Genomic DNA, 21,688 nt, shown 5'->3' with positions numbered 1-21,688 from the left:
TTATATAGTATATTATGTGGAGAATTTGACAATTAAGTAGAATTGTATTGATTTCTCATGATATGAACAACAAACAAATCTTAAATATCTTTATAGTTTGTACACATTTCTACGAAAATATTTTTGAAAATAGTAATTATTTATGAAAAATAAATGAATCCGAGCATAGTTATTGTATGTCAAATTATGTACCTCTGTAATTCATAGTATGTACATATATACTGAGTGGTCCATTCAGATCTTAACACTTACTAATTAAATAATCAATTAAGGTTGAGCGATTGAAATTAATTCATATTTTGATATATCAAAGCGTAAACAATTAGTTACAAAGCAAAACAAAACTTGATCTCTCTAGTTAAAGTACAAATCGAGAACATGACAAGCAGCTCGGTGTCTCCAGGACCACTGTCTACGCCGTCGACAAGTCCTAAAAGTTGGCGGGGAAAAGGGCAGTGTCCAAAAGGCCAAACTGGACCCGGAGGATTAAAAAAAACAGCTTATTCAAATCCTCTCAAGTCCATAAGAGTCCATACAAGATATTCTGGTGTTTCGCACCAGAATGTACAGAGAACAATAAAAAAGATGACAGAAAGAGTCGTATGACGGTAGAGAGTCCACACTTGACACCATCAATGAAAGAACCCCATCTTCTCCGTTGCAAGACTCTTTTGAATAAGTCTTTGAGTTCTTCTGATCTCTTTTTGATACTTTAGACCCACCTACAACCCTGATGCCTACCCCCTCGACTACACCTTTTGGGTGCATGTCTAGGGGAAGGCCTGCAGTTTCCGTCATACAAACACTGAGGCCCATAACGCCACTGTCAGCCAGGACTGGGACACCATGACAGAGTACCTCAGAGGGTGCCATTTCTTCCACTGCCTCTTGTGAGCCATCATTGCCGCTAAGAGGGTCTACATAAATGATTAAGAGTGTACAGATTTTATTGGACCACTCGGTATACTTATGTACTTTGTATATACATACATAGAACAAAGTAAGCCATGTATATCAGTGCATGGTCGTAGTATTGTGTCGGTCCATATTTATGAATACAATGGTTCCACGAAATAAAGGGATTTGATTTGCTTAATCTTCTAAAAGTAAATTAGTAATCACCCTAATACACACTGTACACATTAGTTATTTAAATATAATTATAAACATATACTTGTAGATATAATATGATTATTTGCAAGGCACAGAAAAATATTAAGTTTCATTTGCATAAGTTTATGTATGTACGATGTAAATCTCTAGAGCAACTAAATCATATGATGTCTTTAAACTTTATATCACACAGTTCTCCTAACTAATCAATTTATTAAGAGTCTCCTTTCTTTGTTTGTTTTGATTCTGAACAAAGACTCGTCTGGAGACGAGTCTTTTACCACACTCAATAGTACATTATATTGATAAATATTAATATCTAGAAGATGATGAATAGGTGTAATTATTGTCACTTTGATATTGATTTAAAGTGACTCTAATTGAATCAGGAAAAGACAAAGAAGAGTGGATGCATAGTGTATATAACACATCGTTGCCTTTTGTCTAGACATTCATTACCCTTAAAACTTTCAAGAATAATATGGTACTATCATATCTATATATATATATATATCTTTCAAAATAAATGTTCATGTAGATATGTACAATATATTAATTATCACTCAGCTCCATGATGGACAAAGACGTGCTCAGGTATGTTAAAATAGTCAAAACCTTTGTGAACATGGCTCACTTAAAAAAAAGCAAACGGAGTGGCTGCTCAAAACTTATTGCGGCATTTAATTATAATTTTAGCCCCGTTATTTGTAATTACAAGGTTTTATTGGGGCACTAAACTACATCTCCACCAAAAAATAAGCAAGTTTCGTTTTTATCCCCTGTCTCAAAGGATAAAAATGTCTGAGTAACAATTAAAAAGGAAACCCTGTTGCGATCTCCTCTATTGGTATCTCATTCCGGACTTCCTACAATAATTCCATTAAGGAGTGCCCCCTCCCATACAGGCAAGAAGAACCAAACTTCTGCAGCAACAGCTGACTTCTTCTCTGACCTCAAACACCCTTGACTTTGGAGAAGAACGTCCTTTGCACTTCTCATCTAAATTTGGATACGCTCCGAACTACATTAATGACAGTGTGGGTCGCCGCCATAGACATGACCTTTCTCGTCAAGAGCTGTCAATATGTTCGCCAGCATATGAAGGCTGTTATTGTATGTGAAGGTACCATATTGAATTTAAAAATATAGCTTAATATATTATCTAAACATATCACAAATGGGTTTTGTGTTCTCTTCTCTTTATTCCATAAAAATCAGGTTTTTTATAATTTAATTATGCTAAATTAAGTTTTGGATCCCAATTTGTATTCTGGTAATATGTAAGATATTAATTTTTAATTATTTCTCTCTTCTATGAAAATTCAAATGGATTAGCAAAAAAGGAGCACTATAGTTTATATAATTGTCTCTGTCAGTAGATATGTTGTCTCTCAATGTTACCAATATATATGTATATATATTTGCATATTTATAGTCACGAGGATTTTAACCATTTCACGTATCTATTAGTTGTAAACGTTGGAAAAATATACTCAACACTAACATTGGTAAATAGAACATTTATGGATCCTTAATAATATTTCTATAAACTCGCAATATATTTTTTTTATTTTAAATGTACTTCCTAAATCTTAAGATCCTATATTTAAATACAGTTATTTTCTAAAGTGACTCCTTTCTCTTCTTAAAACTTGCACTCAGTATAACGTTATGCCATGTCCTGAAGTTTGACCCAAAAGCTATCACAATAAATAAAAAGGGCTTGTGTTTAGTCCCCATCAACAAATGAGTATCCCATTTTTGGTACTTATAAATGGATGACAAATGATTAATCAGTTCAACGTACTTCATTTGAGACAAAGAGTTGACCATACCTTTATTATATAAATGGACTTTTGTATATTATATGTATACGGGGTGTGACCTACAAATTTACAAACTCATATGCAGGAGGTCCCTGCATAATACGGTTTCAAACACTGTAAATTTCGTATAACGCAGTTATATCGTGGTTTTTTCATACTATGATAATAAATTATAAAGAACTTCATATATATAGTATGGTAAACAAGAATAATTGTATGCCTATACCTTCATATAATAGAAGTTTATAATTTTACGTAGAGTGGAGGGGACCTGTAAGTATTTGATTTGATATCAATTATTACTTAACATAAAACTTGCAATTAAAAACGTTCCTGAATAAATATTGGTGAACTTTCGATTATTTAAATTTTACAGTATTGAAATGACGGTATAAAAAAAAGCGATAAATACCCGATTAAGATTAACTTTGACACTTATTTTACACCTATTTTATTGGCATACATTATTTTAAATAATTTATGATGAATAAAATGTTTTTATTACCTTACCTATACTAAAAAATAAAGGAAAAAGAGTAAAATGTGGATATTGAAAAATAGTTTCTCTCATTTTACGGGGTTAAGTACTATTAAAGTCCCCAATCAACACAGATTTCATATAACGCGGATTTTTTCATACGAATTATAATTTTCCCTTTATTTTTAATGGGTTGAAGGTCGAATTTCATTTATTCTCATATGGGACGGGTAAAGGGGGGTAGCTCGTTTAATTTCCTATGCAGTAGTGTTTACAACTTTAGTTCATACACTCATAATGTTAAGTGGGAGATTAAGAGACTACAGTCATTTACAAAAGTTCAGGACCACCTCTGATATTTCACCTAATTCAGTAATAATCATTTTGCTGATGTGTAAGAAAACGTATTATACAAATTTGGTACGTTTTATTTTCCACTTGTCCTGGTAATTGCTTGTATCAAACTCTTGCTTAATGACGCTTACAGAAGAAGGTGTTACTCGTCTATTAGGTATTAGGTTAATATTCTTCAAAAATGGACAAAAAATCTAACTTTTCTGATGTTCATAGGGCTAAAATAGTGATGTTACACGAAGAATGAATTGTGCGAAAATTTTATGATAGCTGTTCACTCTGCCATCTGTCATTTTGCAAAATTTAGGATTTATTACGGACAAAAAGAGAGATCAGTCTAATTTTATTTAAAAAAGTTGTGCAAAGTAAGTATCAGAACTTTTCACGTTGTTTGACTATTTATGTATTATTTCTGAAGTACATTCATTTTCTGCTCAAAATATGATAATATCAAAGTTATTTTAAATTTTTTCAAATGACTGTATTTAAATTCTTTGTTTCACCACTCAAAAAAAAAAAAAAAAAATTGCAAACTATTTTGCAAACTGATAGAACTCCCCAAGAATATCTAACTTGTGCGAAAAATTCAAAATTCAAAACTTTTTAGATACATTGTCTTGCCAAACACGGGCAATATTATTTTTATAGTGATATATACCTATGTAAAAACTGTTTAAATTCTCGAGAGTGTAAATAAAAATGAAAGGTATAACTTTGCATTTTTGATAGACAACACATTTGCTGACAAATATAACTAAAAAAACTACAATGCTCTATGCTCGTTAATACGTTTTAATTGTCAAAATAGGGGAAATACTTAATAACTGCTCTAATATTTTGTAGGTTACCAACTTATACTTTCTTAAATGTATTCTCACGTGGATCTCTATAATTTTAACTTCTCTAATAATATCTATCAGCAAATATTTAGTTTACCAAAGTTGCAAACATACACTATACTTTTCGATTTACACTCACAAGGATTTAGGCAATTATCACATCCTTTAATAGAGGGGTCCGTTTTTGAGTTAATATTTTTTTATACTGAACAAACATCTTTGAAATGGACACCAGATTAGGTTTTAGCGTAAGGATTGGAGAAAAAATGCATCTGCTTTTTTCTATTCTTTAAAAATATTTTCATTTTATGTACAAAGTAAAATGATGGGCCCTTTTATTAATTACTTTTATTTATGTAAATATTTATCACAATACATTTTTTTTTCTTTTAAGGTTTTTTTTTTTAAATAAAAAGTAAACCATTTTTCTATTTTTAGGATATTTTACGTAAATGTCTTTTTTATTATGTAAATACATACTTTTAACAATAATATTCAAAGCGGGGCCTCCAGTCAAGAGTGGTTCCTGGAGCAAGTACTTCCAGTGCCTCCTAAAATTCACTCGAGACATTCAAATAACTAACTGTGAAACAGTTTGAGGCCCCCCATACCATTTTTGGGTGGTAAATTTGAAAAAAACGAAATTTTTTGGTCGACATAGGCTATTTTTAGGCCTCTTTTTTTACCGTTTCAAATATTATGCCATGAGTCAAAAATTGTATTTCATCAATTTTTTAGGATATGGATTTTCAGTAATTTATTTATAATTAATTAAGGGGTCCTCTAAAATCTACTCAATGATTTTCAATTTCCTCTTTTTCACGCAGGATAATATTCCTCTTGTAAACCTGGTTGAAATGATAGCTCCCTCAAATATTATCTAGAACCTTTTTTTGAGTTTTCCCAGTATTTTTACAATGAAAAATAGTCAACCACAAACAGGATAGTTATTATTTTACAGCTGACTGAAAAATATATTAGAAATTATGTGCCTGCATAAGTGTTAAGTAGTAACATAGAGCAACATATTACACAAATTCTAATCCACATACTTATGTAAGTAATATCTACAGAAAAAAATCTACGTAGTTGCACGAACCATGGAATCGAGAAAGAGCCCAAGGGCATTTCTCATTATCCGACGTATGTAATTATGATTATTATTTGTGAATATACTTTGAAACGCTAAATAATATCATATTCAATAAGTAATAAAAATTTTATGATTCTTTTTTTTTTTTTTTGGCAATTTATGTATAATTTTTAACAATAAGAAGTACAATAAAAATATGTAATTAATGATTTATTTCGTAAGGGGCTCGGTACACAAAAGGAATTTTGTAATCCCTCATGGCTGCATAGGTAGAAACCGATTTTTTATGTAGCTCGGTCTTTGAGATGTTTTCCAAAGACCCATCTGGACTGATAATTCGGTCCAGACCAAAATCCAACCATGGACCGAAACCCAAACACTAGACCAAAACTCAAACTGTGTACCAAAATTCAAACCATGAAGCAATACTAAATTTGTAGACTGAAAGTGGTCAAAAGCGAAGTTGGACTGAATTAGTTAAAGTTATAACTGTCAGTTCGGTCATTCAAATTTTTGCTAGGTTGATCTGCAACAATAATTTGGTTCATACAAAAATCAAACCACTCTTCGAAATTCTAATAAAGGAACAAAATTTAAACAGGTGGTAAAAATAAATTTGTGGAATGAAATTGTTCAAAACCGAAGTTGGACCGAATTGATTAAATTTTGAGGGTCTCAGTTCCGTTGATGGATTTTTTTCTAAACCATCTGTCCCAATAAATCGGCGCAGACTAAAATCAAACTACGTATCGAAATTGAAATAAAAGACCAAAGTTCAAACCGTGAAGCAAAACTAAATTTGTTGAGGGAAACTGGTCACAACTGACGTTGGACCGAATTGGTTAAAATTATCATGGTCTCAGTTTAGCCTTTGAAATAGTTACTAAACTGATCTGTACTGGTAATTAGATCCAAAACAAAATCAAGCAACAGAACAAAATTCAAATAATAGACGAAAGTTCAAACCCTAAGGCAAAACTTAATTCTTCGACTGAAATTTAATTTATAATAACAAAAATAATGGAATATGACCGAATTAAGATTTTTTTGTTGAATGAATTTTAATACAAGACTGGTCCAGACCAAAGTTGGAGCGAATTAGTAAATATTTTAATGGTTCCAGAATGGTCTAGGATTTTCAGAACAAACCCAATACTAGAATAAATATGTTTAAGCTTTCTATTCCCAGCGATCAATAAAACAATTAATTTCCAGCCCCTAGAGGCATTTTTCCATGAGTTAGATATTATCTACTCCGGTATGTAAGTATGTACGTAGTACCCATAAACTCGTATAATATTTAATAATGGAGATGAATACTAAGTGCTAAATAAAATGGGTAATCCAATCCTACGTTTGATAATAGATATTAAGGTGTTCTACATACATATGTGGTGTGTCAACATAAAAACAATCTCGAACATAAATTAATAAAAGAGAAAATCTTTTTTTTGGGGGCACTTAACACTTACAGTATCATTTATTTACAGTTTAATCCCCGTTATTTTTAATTACGAGGTTTCCATATGCAGCCAAACGACAATTGAAACAAAAAATCACAAGTTTTGTTTTTTATTCCATGTCTGTAAGTTTGAAAATGTCGTAGCAACAGCAAAAAAGGTAACGAGTGTGGGATATCCTCCACGTCAGTGTTAGCGCCGAAGAGGCTGTAGAGACCGTTGGCATCTCTATCCATGACTGCCTACAAAATAAGTAAGTACATTAAGAAGCACCCCCTCTCATACACCCAAGAATAACTAAAACCTCTGCTGCTACAATATGGCTCACTTCTGCCCTGTCTCCATGTGGTCATCTCCTGAACTTAATCCCAGGACTTTGAAGTTTGTGGCTTCTTGGACAAGAATGTCTAACTCCCCTATCATCCAAATTTGATATGCTACGAGTTGCTATCATGAAAGTGTGGTATCCCATAGAGACAGACTTCATTGTCAAGAGCTACCAATCTGTTTGCCAGCGTGTCGAGACAGTTAATGCTTGTGAAAGAGGACATATTACATAAAAAGATTAGCTATATATACTATGTAAACCATTCACGAAGATGTTTTGAATTGTCTTTTTTTTTTATTCCATAAAAATCACGTGTTTACTTTAAGTGAACGTTGCAACACATCCAAATGGTTAATAAGAATGATTTGACGATAGCGATTGACAATTGTAATCACCACTCATTTTTGAGAAAACTCATTCTAGCTTGTGTTTGTGTTGACTGAACACATATGTACTTAATGGACATAATTTAATACAAAAGCCTTTATGTAGTTTCTACTTATAACATGTAGACATATTATTAAGGTATCATAGTATTTATCTCCAAAGGAAATTCCATTAAAATGACCTCGTTTTCTTCTTTATGCTTCATAAATTCTTGTATTTTGCATAGATGCCTACGCATTAATGTACCTAGCTAAGTATCTAATGTCATCCTTTTTTTTTTTGCGCTCAACATCATATTCGAATCGTCATTGTATCTCTCTTTCCTTTTACTAAAAAATAGAGTTTAAAAAATATCGATTTCTTTTTCATTTTTTTTTTTTTAATTGTTTCTATTATTGTTGATCTCCTTGACAATCAAAACAGTGTTTACGTACAATCGGACTCGACGATTTCCATTATTTTATCCACATTTAGTAAAATTGGCGTCCAGAGCGTTATGCATCTTTGACATCAAAGATACCGTAACGGAATCGACAAAACCAAAATAACACATAATTGGCTTTTAGAATATGAGGATCATAAACACTATTTTCATTTTCAGACCACTGGCTTGCATATTCGCCTTACTCGAGGGAAAACTGTCATATATGGCGTATGTTCTCTTTGCTGCTGACCATTTTTGTCGATCACTCTAACAAACTTGAGTCCAAATAGTTATATAAGGTATTTAAAACGAAATTTTATCTTTTTAACATCATGCAGCGTAAATTGATCGTACTTAAACAACGCGAGATACACATAAATGAAGAAATTTCTATGGGGAAGATAATGGATTTCTTTTTACTACACCTATTGTTATATAATAGTTTAAATTAACGGCTTCACCCTAAAAGCACCATTGGAGGATACATTTTTCATTGCTTACATTGCAAGGGATGGCGATAGAGATCAGGGACATCTTACTTCAATAGTTTTTCTATTTACTTCACTTTTAAGTAAGTTATGGATAAGAAAAAATTATAATGATACTAGCTATCAATTGGTAAGTATATCTGCCATTTGGAGGGAAAGTTTCTATCAACCAATTACAAATTGGTATGCATATGTTCCATTTCAATAAAAAATGTATTCATTTGTTATTTATTATATGTTTTTTATTAACTTTTTTTAATTTTCTCCAGATATATAATAAATGACACATATTAAAGCTAAAAACATATCTTAAAAAAATATAATTGGCCAGAAAATAATTTGGTACTTATTGGCATACGAGAAATAATTTATGTTCCAAATAATTTACTAATAAGGAACAAAAGTAGACAAAAAACATAGGGGTTTTGTGGACGCCATTGTGACATGGAACAAGAGAGTTGCTAAAGAAACAAACAAACTGGAAGAGGCCAAAGGTTATCTCTTTCTCTCTCTCTCTGTGCCATACAATTCCTGTGAACTTTACTTTTGTAAAAAATTACCACACATAGTGTGTGAGAGGTCAGAATTAAAGGAACAACTGACAACCACATGGAATTATTTTAAAGATTTTTAAAAATTATGTTGCTTGAATATAATCATATGGAGGGAAAAAAATAGTTTTCAGACGACGTTTGAACTTTGATTATTAATCATAATAAGACGAACAAATAGTTTGGAAAAATGTGATGACTTTTGTTCCTAAAAATAGATTTCATGTTTGATGTTGTACATACTCGAATAAAATATTTTATTGATTCAAATACTCAAACTAAGAGAAAGAGAGATACTTGTTGATCTCTGATCAATGCAAACTTCATCACGAAAAGATATAACTTTTGATAAATCATAATTGTACAGTGTCTAATAGCGAAATATGGTGATTCAGATTTCCTTATTTTTACGATATACCTATATGATGACAAAATTGTGCAGCTTGGAATTACATAAACCTTATAAAATTTATCAATCCTTGCTTAGCTAGAAGTGGAATCCTGAGGATTCCACTTCTATTTTTTTTGTGGACTTTTTAATTTGACAGAAGTAAGCAAGCCCATTTTAATGACGTAACATACCGAATCGTCGAAAAACATTTCCCCATTTGGGGCATCTATGTTTATTTACTTATATAAATATATTATACGGAATAGATTTGAATTCTTATGATTACCATTTTTAATCAATATACATAGTTGACCTCAGGGGTGATACAGCGCTCAAGGTGAGGTCGTCAGGCGGCACAGGTTTTCCGAAGGTACTTAGAAGGCATTGAGGCCAAGCCCTTGTCCACAGTAGCCATGGGGGAGTTCACGTTGGGGTGGCAAACTTTACAGGTCTAGGTCTCATTATGGGCCTAGATGCTGTAGTCTAGTGGATTGAGCTTGAATATCTCTGAGGTGGGGCAAAAGTCTTTAGCCCAGTAAGCAACGTTCTTGGGGAAATTCTTGCTGAGGAAGTTATGGACAGCTTAGGCTGTGTGCGCAGAGGCACTGTCCTGCTGGAATACGACGGACCCCTTCCTGTACAACTTCCAAAGCCACAAGACTACCTTCTTCTTGAGGATGTTGAGGTAATCATCAGCCTTAAGGCGATATCTGGTTGGGAACCAGATTGGTTTTATCTTTTTCCCGTTGGAAAGGACGAGGTCCATCATCATCATGGAAGCAGCATGCTTTGTGTTGGTCACGAATCTGGCGGACTCATTCAGGGTTACGTCAGAGAATGTGAACACCCGTTCATTTTGCCGGATAAACACCAGATCCACCGTCTTCTCATCTGAAAATACAGCGATGTCGCCTGAATTTCACTACCTCACGTTCATGAGCTTTTTTTGGCCCTATCAAGTCTCTTGTCACGCTGTTTTTGCGACAATAAGGCCCTTTCAACTCTTCTGAGGGATTTAACGCCTTTTTTTTATGGTAAAGACGCAGTCAACCTTGTCACCCCGAGATCCTCTGTAATGGAGTTGATCGTGGTTTTCGGGTTGGCGATCGCGGCCTCCATGTAACTCGCTGGATCCACTTTTTTTTTCTCCAACTCAACTGCGTCACTTAAGGTCCTGACCGCTTCCATTCGCTTTTTAACCTTGTAGACAGTCTTGCAGTCGCACTTGAGCTGTTGGGCGGTCTCCTGGTGGAAACGTGTGCGTGGAGCAGAGTGGAGATATTTTCTCGTCGGGACTTCATCGTGAAAACTACTCGTACTAGCGTAATGTACAAAAAAATATTCAGAATCCTTGGAACTTTCTGTAGAAATTTACAAAAACTCTTTACTTAATCTAGAACCTATATGTATATTTGGCCTCTTTGCTCCGCCGATCTTAATCTTATGGATTATTTTGCCAGAAGCTACCTTGAGCCAAAGATCAATAAAGGTTATCACACTACCAAAAAGTCCATTTTGGCCCCAAAGGAAGTTTTATTGAGATACATTTATATCAATTATTGTATCTCTTGGTAATTTTTTTTTTTTTTTTTTTTTGAATAAATCTTAAAAAATAACTATATAATGTTAATATAAAGTAGATAGATCAAAAGTGCCAGATTTTTTATTATACCCTGTATGTAGGATCGGTTCCATGATGAGAATATAGTTATTATTAGAATTGTAAAAAATATCACCTGTCGGTATGCTAAAAAAAAAGTAACCAAAAAAATAAAATTATAACTTTGACAATTTGAAGAATGTTTGGGAGAAAAATAGGTGAAATAACTTTTAAGTATATTAGTTTGGGAAAATTAAATATACAAAATCTCACGTTGTATCTAGTTAGAACACATACATGAATTATGGACTCTGAATTCGATCCTAAACGCTACTCTGAGTCCAACAGGGCTGTACACTTATAACATGTGTTTTGTTGGTCTTTTTTTATTTTTTCAAATCTGGAATGACATTGGTGTAAAATCACGGAGGAGGACAACAAGACATCTTATCTCTGAACAGAGATAACTGAGACTGTTTCTAAATTTTCTCAAGACCAAACAAAGTTTGGAAAAAGTTATGCTCTTTTTTTTTCACCGTTGATGTCAATGGAACTAAAGCCGCTACATAACCACCGAACATCCAAACAATGTTTCAGCTTCAGTGAGACATGTATTCAGAACAAAAAATTTAGAGGTATTGAGCTTGAGAACTGACAAATTTTCAGCTCTTATTTTTGTGGAGATGAAGGGGTGGCTCTCGTTTAAACTTTACTCTTGAAAGATTGAAAATAATAAATTGTGTACCACTAGAAAAGATCAAACCTACTTATAATTCCCCAAAAGTCATCAATGTACCTCTCCGTCTTTCATGAGTACACACACCCTGGCTACACTTTAAACTTAAATCTCCTGTCCTCAAAAAGTATGTAATAATATTAACAGCTTGGGAAAAATAAAACCCTTTCCGGTGAGACTACGTACAAAAAGTCTTATATTCGTTTCAGATAATAATTCCTACCACTCTAGCTATTATTGTAAAACGAATAATTACGGAACATAGGAACAAAATGCAAAACAAATAGCTAGAGGCATGATGTCACATTCTTCTATTGGCACCACTCCTTAGTTATTATATCAAAGAAGACTGTACCGACCTGCAAACTCCGTATCAAACCTTCTGTACGGAATATTTAGGTGCAGAGATCAAGATGAAATATACATATGCATGTATTTTGTATGTAAAGTCCATCATTAGTCAGCATACTAGTTAATGAACTAATAATTAATCATATAACAACAACATGTTAATGTTTTTTGCATTAATAATAATAATAATAATGCTAATAAAAACTTTAAATATATTTGATCAAATAATGGATTCAATCATTTATTACTCTCTTATAATTGGCTACATGGTTGAACATTTTCCCACTATACATGGGATATTTCTGCCAAGGACATTAACAAAAATTAATTTTCAAAAAATAGATTTTCGATTAAAAATTAAGCAACTTTACTATGTTATGTTCGATAAAACAGGGAAACTTCAAACATGGAGCATGTTCCACTAAATGATTAAAGCAAGCTGTACAATAATTTTGTACTGATAAACAAACTATTCAAAAATATATAAAGTGCCATTTTTGACTAATTGCATCCTATTTTGGACCTGTACAAATTTGTAATCTCTACGAAAAAGAAATTTTTTCAAATTAAAATGGTCTGTAACACGCCAAAAATGGCCTGAGAGGATTCAAACTTTTCCAAAGACAGTGTTTATTGTCGACGAAAGTGGCGTCGTAATCATAAGGGACGATTGGTTCTCACTTTTATAGAGTTTTGACAGTAAATGATTTTCATTTGGTTTAAAAAATTTAAATTGTCATAATTCTGGAGAAAAGAAGTTTCAATGCTTTTTATTTAAAAAAAAAAGAATTATCAAAGAAGTTTCAATGTTTATGGAGAACAAAGCTCAATACACAACGTGCTGGGGAAAATGTATTCTCTTGAACTCATTGTGCGTAGGTTCACGCCCCGAACTTTCCTAGAAAAGAAAATTGACTTGATGTATATGGACTTCAAACACGATTCCAAAGTCAGATGGAGTGAATGTAATACTCTAACGTTTACTTGTACTTAATCAAATCAACTTCATCTGATCAATTAAAAGAACATTATAATAAATGTATTTTGTAAAAAAAAAAAATTTTTTAAGTTTTTTGTTTCTTCAAAAAAACAACAACAGTTCTTTCTCAAATTTGTCATATATTAAACATCTCCCTGATGACATCACTATTATATAATTTGTCCTCCACTTGCATTAGGGTGCGTATGATCTCTAGGAAGAAAGATTTTTGTGGAGGGGAGGGGGGGATATTAAGCCGAAAATAGGATAGTATATTGTACATACTTTAAGAAACAGCTTCTATTAAAGGAGGCCGTGGTAAAAAGAAGAATAAAGAACTTGAGGCCCTGTTTTTTTATGTACAAAAAAAACTTATTTTGAACCTAATTTACCATTCATATGCAATTAAATTAGGTCTACACTACTTTTAGAGAATTAAATATTTTAATGGAGTAATAATTATATATGTATGTAGGCATGGCCATGCCTTTATTTTCATTATATGTAATTATCAGGCATAGAAGTATGTATGTAGATTATATGTAAATATTTATAGGAAAGCCAATGTTTATATTTTAACATAAATTGTGGATACAGATTTAATTTAGATTTAATTATAGGATTTATTTATTAAATTACTCTTGAAACAAAGTTTTCTTAAGCATAGGCCATTAAAAACTTCAGATATCTGGAAGAAAGGCGGTATTTTCCTCTTTCTTTTATTATAAACATCTTATATACACCGTGTGTCAGCCAATTGCAGAAGGATTTTTAAAGCCAATTAAAAAAGTAAATATTGAGGTATTGTAGAGCTAAGGTTTTCAAGTTTGGCATTTCAGCTTTCAAATGATATTTGTTTTGATTATATTAGAAAATAACAAGTGTTTGAAATGTAAGCAGAAAGTCAATGATTTGCTGTCTTGCTCCACGCCGGAGTACCAGTGCCCTCCATTTGTCCCTTGCGGAAATACCCTTGTTTATGAGATGAATACGAAGATTAAGGATGGAGAAAGTCTGGAGAGGAAGCCGGGAAATGAAAAGCAGAACAAAGTGATGACTGATGAGTTTTTTGAGCAATTGGGAGATATGGCCTCATATGTTAGAAGGAAGCGTTAGCTACTTACTGAATCTGCCAAAATCTAGTAGTGGTGCCGATCTAATCTGGTGCTTATTTCTGCCCATCCAACTTTTGACCCCAGATTATGAAACCTGGGCTATGTGGAAAGTAGAGCCTGTGCCAACCCTCACTCGTCTATCTACGCCCTTAAAGCTACTTTTGAGGAGCAATCGACTGTTATGCCAGGACACAATGTTGTGAGAGTCTGCAGTACCGTTGAGGAAGAGGTTGGACATTTTAGAAAATGAAAGTTGAAGATAGAAATAATTAACTAGAAAACAAAAGTTTTTTCTAACCCCAGCCATCACGAGACAGCCATCAATTCGCTGAAGCACACTATATATTGTTCTTAGTTTCATTCTTTATAAAATTAAGTTTTTGACTTGATTGTTCAGGGCGGCAGAACGTTCTATTATTTGCTATTGGATTTCAACGGATCTTTGTTTTTCATTTTTTATACTCTCTCAATTCATCTTTTCTATTATTGAAAAAAGTTTCAATCCTGTAATAACCTCAATTCTTGCTTCCTTCAATCTAAAAAGATGTTCCATACAGGAAATTAGAGCATTTCATTATGTTACCATCAGATACAATTTGAGTAGTCAATGAGTTGATAAAATTCGACTGAATTGAGTCAAGCATATGTTCTTTAGCAAGAAATCTTGCAAATTGTCTTGAAAAAGTACTTAAAAATAACATTAATTCATCTCAAGAGCCATCTAGCGAATAAGGACTACATTTTTGTATGTTTAACATTTCTAAAATGTCAATATACAAATTGCAGCTAAGATTGGTCTTTCTCACATTTTTTAGTACAAATTTTAATTTCTAATTTTTAAAATTTTCAACACAAACTCATTACTTACTACGGATATTGTTAAATTTGTTTTATTTTCGCAGAAATACCAACGAAAAATATCTTTAAATACAAGTTATCCACTAAAGTGTATACACTTTATAAAGGAAGTGGAAAAAGGGGAAATGACGTCGATATACTTCATTGTATCTACAATTCCATGTATAGGCGAAGGTAAAGTTGGGGTTTAAAGAATAGGGCACCACACACGGTAGATTTCTTTCACTTCTTATCTTTAAATAATACATCAAAATATTCCGTTTCCAAAACAGAGGTCATTTGAAACAAAAATGTGTTGTCTAAAAAGAGGCCTTGGTATTTTGGTATAAGTATTAAAAAAAAAACTAAAAGTACTTTATATCTAATTAATGTATAAATAAAGTATTTTCTAGATAGTCTTGAGCGTCCTTAGTAAAAACAAAAGATCTAATAAATTAAATATTCACAGATATGATTTTTATGTTAAAAAATATTAAATACTTTCACAAAAATACGTACACACAAAAAAAAACATGATTGGCACCTTGGTTATAACTAATGACCTCACAGCTACGTAATTGCCCCATACCTTATTGTTATAAATGGTGAAGTAAAAAGTTCTAAGCTTTTTTTCGCTTTATTTTGACAATGAAATTAACGTATTTAGGACTATTCTATTTAAATGGTTCCAAACGGGTTTCTAGCCAGATCCTGGGCGCATAGTATAAGTGCTCACATGCCGCTCCTACTCGACAATTTCCATTATTTTATCGACATATAAATCCGTATCCATATTACCAGAACGGAATCGTTGGAACCACCATTTTGATGTTACAATTGATACTGTATTGGGTCCATAAACAGGACATTTTGTTGTTGGCCGCTATGGAATTTCATCTTTTTTGAATTCCATTTTGGACTGCTGTAACACACAACTGGCTACACCAAACACAAAACTGTAAATTAGTTTTCTTTTAAATGCAAGCTTGACCTTCAAGTGTAGTTTAAGGTTTTTTCGATGTAATTTATTAATCATGAGATATAGCTCACTAAAAACATCTAGCGAAAAATGCTCAGAACTTTTTACTTAACATAACATTTATATTATCTTTTGTTATATATTTATATTAATGTCAAAGAAATTTATAATAATTAATAGTATAATTAAAAAATTACCCTAAGCATTCGAATTTCTCGAAGTGCAATTTTCTTAATAAGAGCATCATCCTCTGTCTCAATAAATTTCTTAATTGCAACGAGGTTTCCATTATCTCTTGCCCGACATTTATATACCTTCCCATAGCTTCCTTCACCAATCATGCTTAATTTTTCATAGCGTTCCATGAGGCGTGAGGGAGCTCGTGACCTAAGAGGATTAATCAAAATATTACATATATTAATAAGCGTTAAGAATTGTAGACATTATGAAAATATATAAATGTAATATTTTGTAATTTTGGGAGTTAAATATGACAATGTTTATATATTGTAAGACTTACATATATGAAGTTACAATCAAGGACAGCGGCCTTGAATGCCAGACCTTGTAAAAATAAATAAATATATGTATGTACAATTATTAAGGAAAATATATTTGATGTCTCTATGACAGCACCTAAGAAATGAAGTATTTGTATGTATATTAAATAGAAAGAAAGAAAGGATTGAATTAGAGTTTATTGGAACCAGAAAATAAATATTGGAAGGTTCGAAATGTTTTAATTAAAGAAATGAAAAACCGTTTCTAAATATCGATATTATTAATAAAACTACAAACAAAATTCTATTGGATCAAATCCATTTTTAATTTTAAATGAAAGCGATTCAACAAAGAACTGCTTCAATTGGAGGATCAGCTCTAGTGGAGGGGTAGATAAGTTTTTGTGGCAGATGGGGGTTTTTTTTAAAACAAAATATATACTTCTCTGTGACAGAAATGGATTTTTTCTCTATAAATGATCATTTTTTTTTATATACCATGAAATTTATTATAATTCCTGGAAACTTAACGCTTAGCGTGTCCATAAACTGAACTTAGGATCCATGTAATATCAAGAACGAGATACAGCAACTTAGTTATCTCTATACAGCTTCTGTGAAATGTTGATTAGGGGGGCTAATCCGTTATATTTTAGGATACTGAAGATATTATTTCCGGTCACAAAAAGGACCTCCAGATAACACCAATCTGGGAAGGAGTTAAACCCTTCTTGGCCAACTTGTATGTATAGTTTCTCCAAGACATCAAAGGGTATCAATTTCAATAATGTGAAAAAGTAGTGTCTGTAAGAGAGAATGGATTGGGAAATACCATTTCCTGGGGCGTACATACGACCCATTGTGAATTAAATAGGATTTCCGAAAGAAGAAATCAATTATACCTCCTGTCTCATGGAATCTCCAAAGGATTTTTCTCCATTAATTGGAAATTTATACTTGCAGCATCTATCTAATATTTTATTTAGCAAAGAAAGTATTTAAGTATCATGAGGGTTTTTTTACCAAAAATAATATCGTGTATGACTCTCCCTATGAAGAGTACAGAAAGAAGAACATACCCACGATAAGAATACGAATCTCTAATTGAGACGAATACCATAATATCTTACGAACAAGTATTCCCAGAATGAGCTAATGAAAAATGCCTGGATGCTTAAGCCAAAGGTTACTATAAATGTCCATTGGTTAAATCTATTTTAGAGAATAACTTTTTCGCAATTTACGGCACATCAAAAGGGCTTAGTAAGAATAATTTGTTGATATAAATTGATAATTATAGACTCAATTTTCCGAAAAATTATTCTAACTTGCTTTTGTGTTGACAGGCCACAAATGTAGAAATACACTTTGTTATTTTTTAATGTTCCTGTCATTGGTCAGATAGATTTGTATTGATTAATTAAACATTATAGTATTAAATTTACTTCATCTAACCTAAGAATGGTCTTTGATTTAAAAAACTAAAAATTTCAATAAAACATGATCATTTAAAACTAATTTAATTGTTACAAAAATGTTGTACTTACCCCAACCGTCATATTTAAGCTTACATTTAAATACTCACAGCTTGAGTTTTCATAGGAATGTTGACAAAAGTGAGGTTTAGTTGTACTCAAATAATCATTTGTAATTGTTTTATTAATAAATAGTGCCTGTATCTTCATTCAATGAAGACATAATGTTACATTCAATTACGATTGAAAAGGCTGCCATGAAGGAGTCAAATATATTTTTGTATATTGAAAGAAATGTGTTTTTTTCTCCTAAGTCCAACTACAAGAGTTATTGGTTCTCTTTATGAAAATTAAGCTTGAGACATAATAAAAGACACAAAAATTCTTGTGTTGGAAATGCTCACGCGCTTGAAGACCACATCCTTGATTGCCAAAGACGTCAAAATCAGCCGGACAACCATGTATGGCATTAAAAAGCTATTTGAAGCCTAAAGATCAGTCGCCAAAATGGAACCTCCATGTCAGAAACGAACAGTAAGAACAAAAGAAACAGCTTTGCTTTAAATCTAGTAAGGATTATTCGCACTATGACAAAGAAGATTAATGTGAGCGAGGTTACGCTTCGAATGTTAATTAAATATGACTTGCAGGCCAAATTAAGAGCAATGAGGAAGAAACATTACTTTACGACGGCCACAAAGGAGAAAAGATTGTTTAAAGCCAATGAATGTGGTCAAACATAAGCCACCGGTCATCATATTCTTGGACGAGAAATTGTTCAGGGTCAAGAGAGTATCAAATAGCCGAACATAATGTTACCTTTCGGATCTCAACGTGAATGGAATACCAGGAAATGTGAAATTCAAACATACAAGAAAGCATACGGTCCTGCTAATGGTTTTGGGTATCTTTGGATATGATGGGAAGAAATGTCTACCCATCTTCATTTAGAACAAAGATAAGGTCTCCTCTGAATTCAATATCGTACTGCCTCGGAAACACGTAGTTCCTTGGATCAAGAAGGAATACAAGGGGGTTTAAATAGTGTTCCAACCAGGTAGAGCTCCCTATCACACCACAAAAATTGATGTAGGTTAACTTCGAGGCTTTTTGGTGCAAGAACATGTGAGCTCCAAGCTCCACCGATGATAACTTTTTGAATTATTCCATCTAGGCAAAAGGTCGAGAGAGCTGCCTGCAACTAGCCTCATGTGTCTGTAAGATCTGTGTACATCTTCATCAAGGCTTCATGGGCTGACTTGTCAGAAGATGACATCCATAAGGTTTGCGTGGCTTTTAGGAAGAGGGTGGAGGCTGTCATTGGGAATCAGGGAAGCCATATTGAATATAAGATGTCGTTTTGAGTTATAATTCTCCTAATTTTGTTCTCTCAGTCTTCACGAAATAGTGTTTATTAAAGTTTGAAAAAAAAAAAAAAAATCAGTGTGAACTTAAATATGATGCATGGGGTATATTATGGCACTATGAGCCTCTGAGGGCTAAGAAGACTTATTTTTGTGATTAAAGTCATCAACTTATACCTATTTTGACTTGCATTTAAAATGCAAGTCAAACAAAAACACATACATACACACCAAAAAAACAAAAACAATATGTAAATAATATTTTTATACTTTTATAATATTAAAAAAACTCTTTAATTAGAAATGTTACGTGTTATAGTCTTAAAATAAAAGTCGACTAGAATTTCTTAAATAAATATTTTGCTTTAATTCTAAGAAATATATATATTTTTTTTGATTGTATAAAATTATGTAAATGTAGTTCGACAGTTTTGTTTAATCATGAGCCCTAGTTGAGCCTGAAGTGTTTTGACTTTGTACTTGAGTCCAAATCCCCAGGTCTGGAGTACTATGATGTTCAATTTACCGATGACGATTCCTGGTTTGTGGAATTAGTACCAAGAATATCCCAGCTTCTTCTTTTCTTAAATAGATTAATCCCATCAAGTAGGAATATTTGAGCTTCTTTGATAGTGCTAAGTTGTTTTTTTGGTTTTTTTCAACGAGCTTGCTATTATAGTCTGGACATGGATTGAAGGGAAGCTCCATATATTAGACGATCAAAAACTATATTTTTCAAATCATGAAACTAACGGAATGTATTGCAGAAAAGTGTATATAATTGATTTTGTCCTTGTTCGAAAGGAATTTCTTAAGCTTCTCAAATGATTTTCAATTTCTTTGATAACTTATACAAACTCTTTTTTTAAGGGATGTCTTTTGAGTATTTTATAAATCTTAAAAGTCCTGGTGACCAACAAGTGCAAAATACAGATATTTGGAAATTATATAATTTTTTTCCAGGGAGGTCATTCTAAAATAACTTTTCTAATGTGCATTCCAATTTAGAAATGAGCGGAGTGTTTATATCTTCAGAAAGAATGGGAGGTCGTGGAGATCAATTTTTGACATATGATCTGGATTATGTTCACGGAGTTGAATTCAATCAGTCTTTAGATCAGCGAAGTCTAACTATAAATAGGTATGTTCTTCATCTTCTTTGCCACCTGCAAGAATAACTTGACATGTTTGATAAATTAGGTTTACCCCCCAAAAAATTAATTATTTCGGGAAATGCCGGGTACAACTGTTGAGCAATGCCGAATACTAAAGCCAATTAACGACAAAACTTCTATTAAAGTGTGTTTATCTTACTCCATTGGGTTCAATCTCGGTTTAATCATTTTTTATGCACACATATATCACAATTATCTAAACCATTTGAGTTAAAAGCAATATTGAGTTAGTATTTTTTTCATGAATATATATTTGATATTGTGAGATAGTAAAGCAAAGCAGTATTAATTCCAAACATCATTTGTCTTATGTTTATTGACCACTTAAAAGATAAAATGACCTTATCAATAATTAGGTGCAATTTAAGACTTGTTTTTAATCAAACAATCTCAGACATATGACCAACACTCCCTGGTTACAAATGTACTAACTTCATCTTATAATAAATTCATCATTTATGTTAATAAATAAACAGTGGTGGCCTTATCTATTTGTACCCTATAAAATACATTGACTAGTATTGAAATGGCTACAATTTATAAGTACATATTTATTCCTATTATTTTTTTTTTAAGTATAGAGTCAACAGTGTTCTTCAAATCAATTATTTCATGGGATTCTAACATTCATTGGTTGATGACATAAATAGTGAATGCATAGTTAATTAGAAATTATGACTGAATTTGGAATATTTTTTAGGGGAATTTCATAGGAAATCACTTTTTCCATTAGTTCATAGATTTTGAAGTCATAAATCTTATGATAATACGTGTATAAGTGATCCATTATATCCAAAATAAAAAATACTTAGACTAAGATAAACATGATATTTTTTCCCTTGCAA

At 32.2% G+C, this 21,688-nt stretch overlaps 1 protein-coding gene across 2 annotated transcripts in view; it reads right to left on the bottom strand.

The window, feature by feature from the left end:
* The window catches only part of LOC121118746 (cyclin-dependent kinase-like 4), a 142,257-nt gene that overhangs the window by 68,078 nt on the left and 52,491 nt on the right, over positions 1-21,688 (bottom strand). For both annotated transcript variants that reach the window (XM_071888143.1, XM_040713332.2), the window contains exon 2: positions 16,527-16,716. In XM_071888143.1, the coding sequence (XP_071744244.1) occupies positions 16,527-16,716 (190 nt within the window). The remainder of the gene's footprint in view (positions 1-16,526; positions 16,717-21,688) is intronic.

Source organism: Lepeophtheirus salmonis, chromosome 5 (genome assembly GCF_016086655.4).
Source record: "Lepeophtheirus salmonis chromosome 5, UVic_Lsal_1.4, whole genome shotgun sequence".
Classification (NCBI taxonomy): Eukaryota; Metazoa; Arthropoda; class Copepoda; order Siphonostomatoida; family Caligidae; genus Lepeophtheirus; species Lepeophtheirus salmonis.
This window is presented reverse-complemented; position numbering and strand designations above follow the sequence as displayed.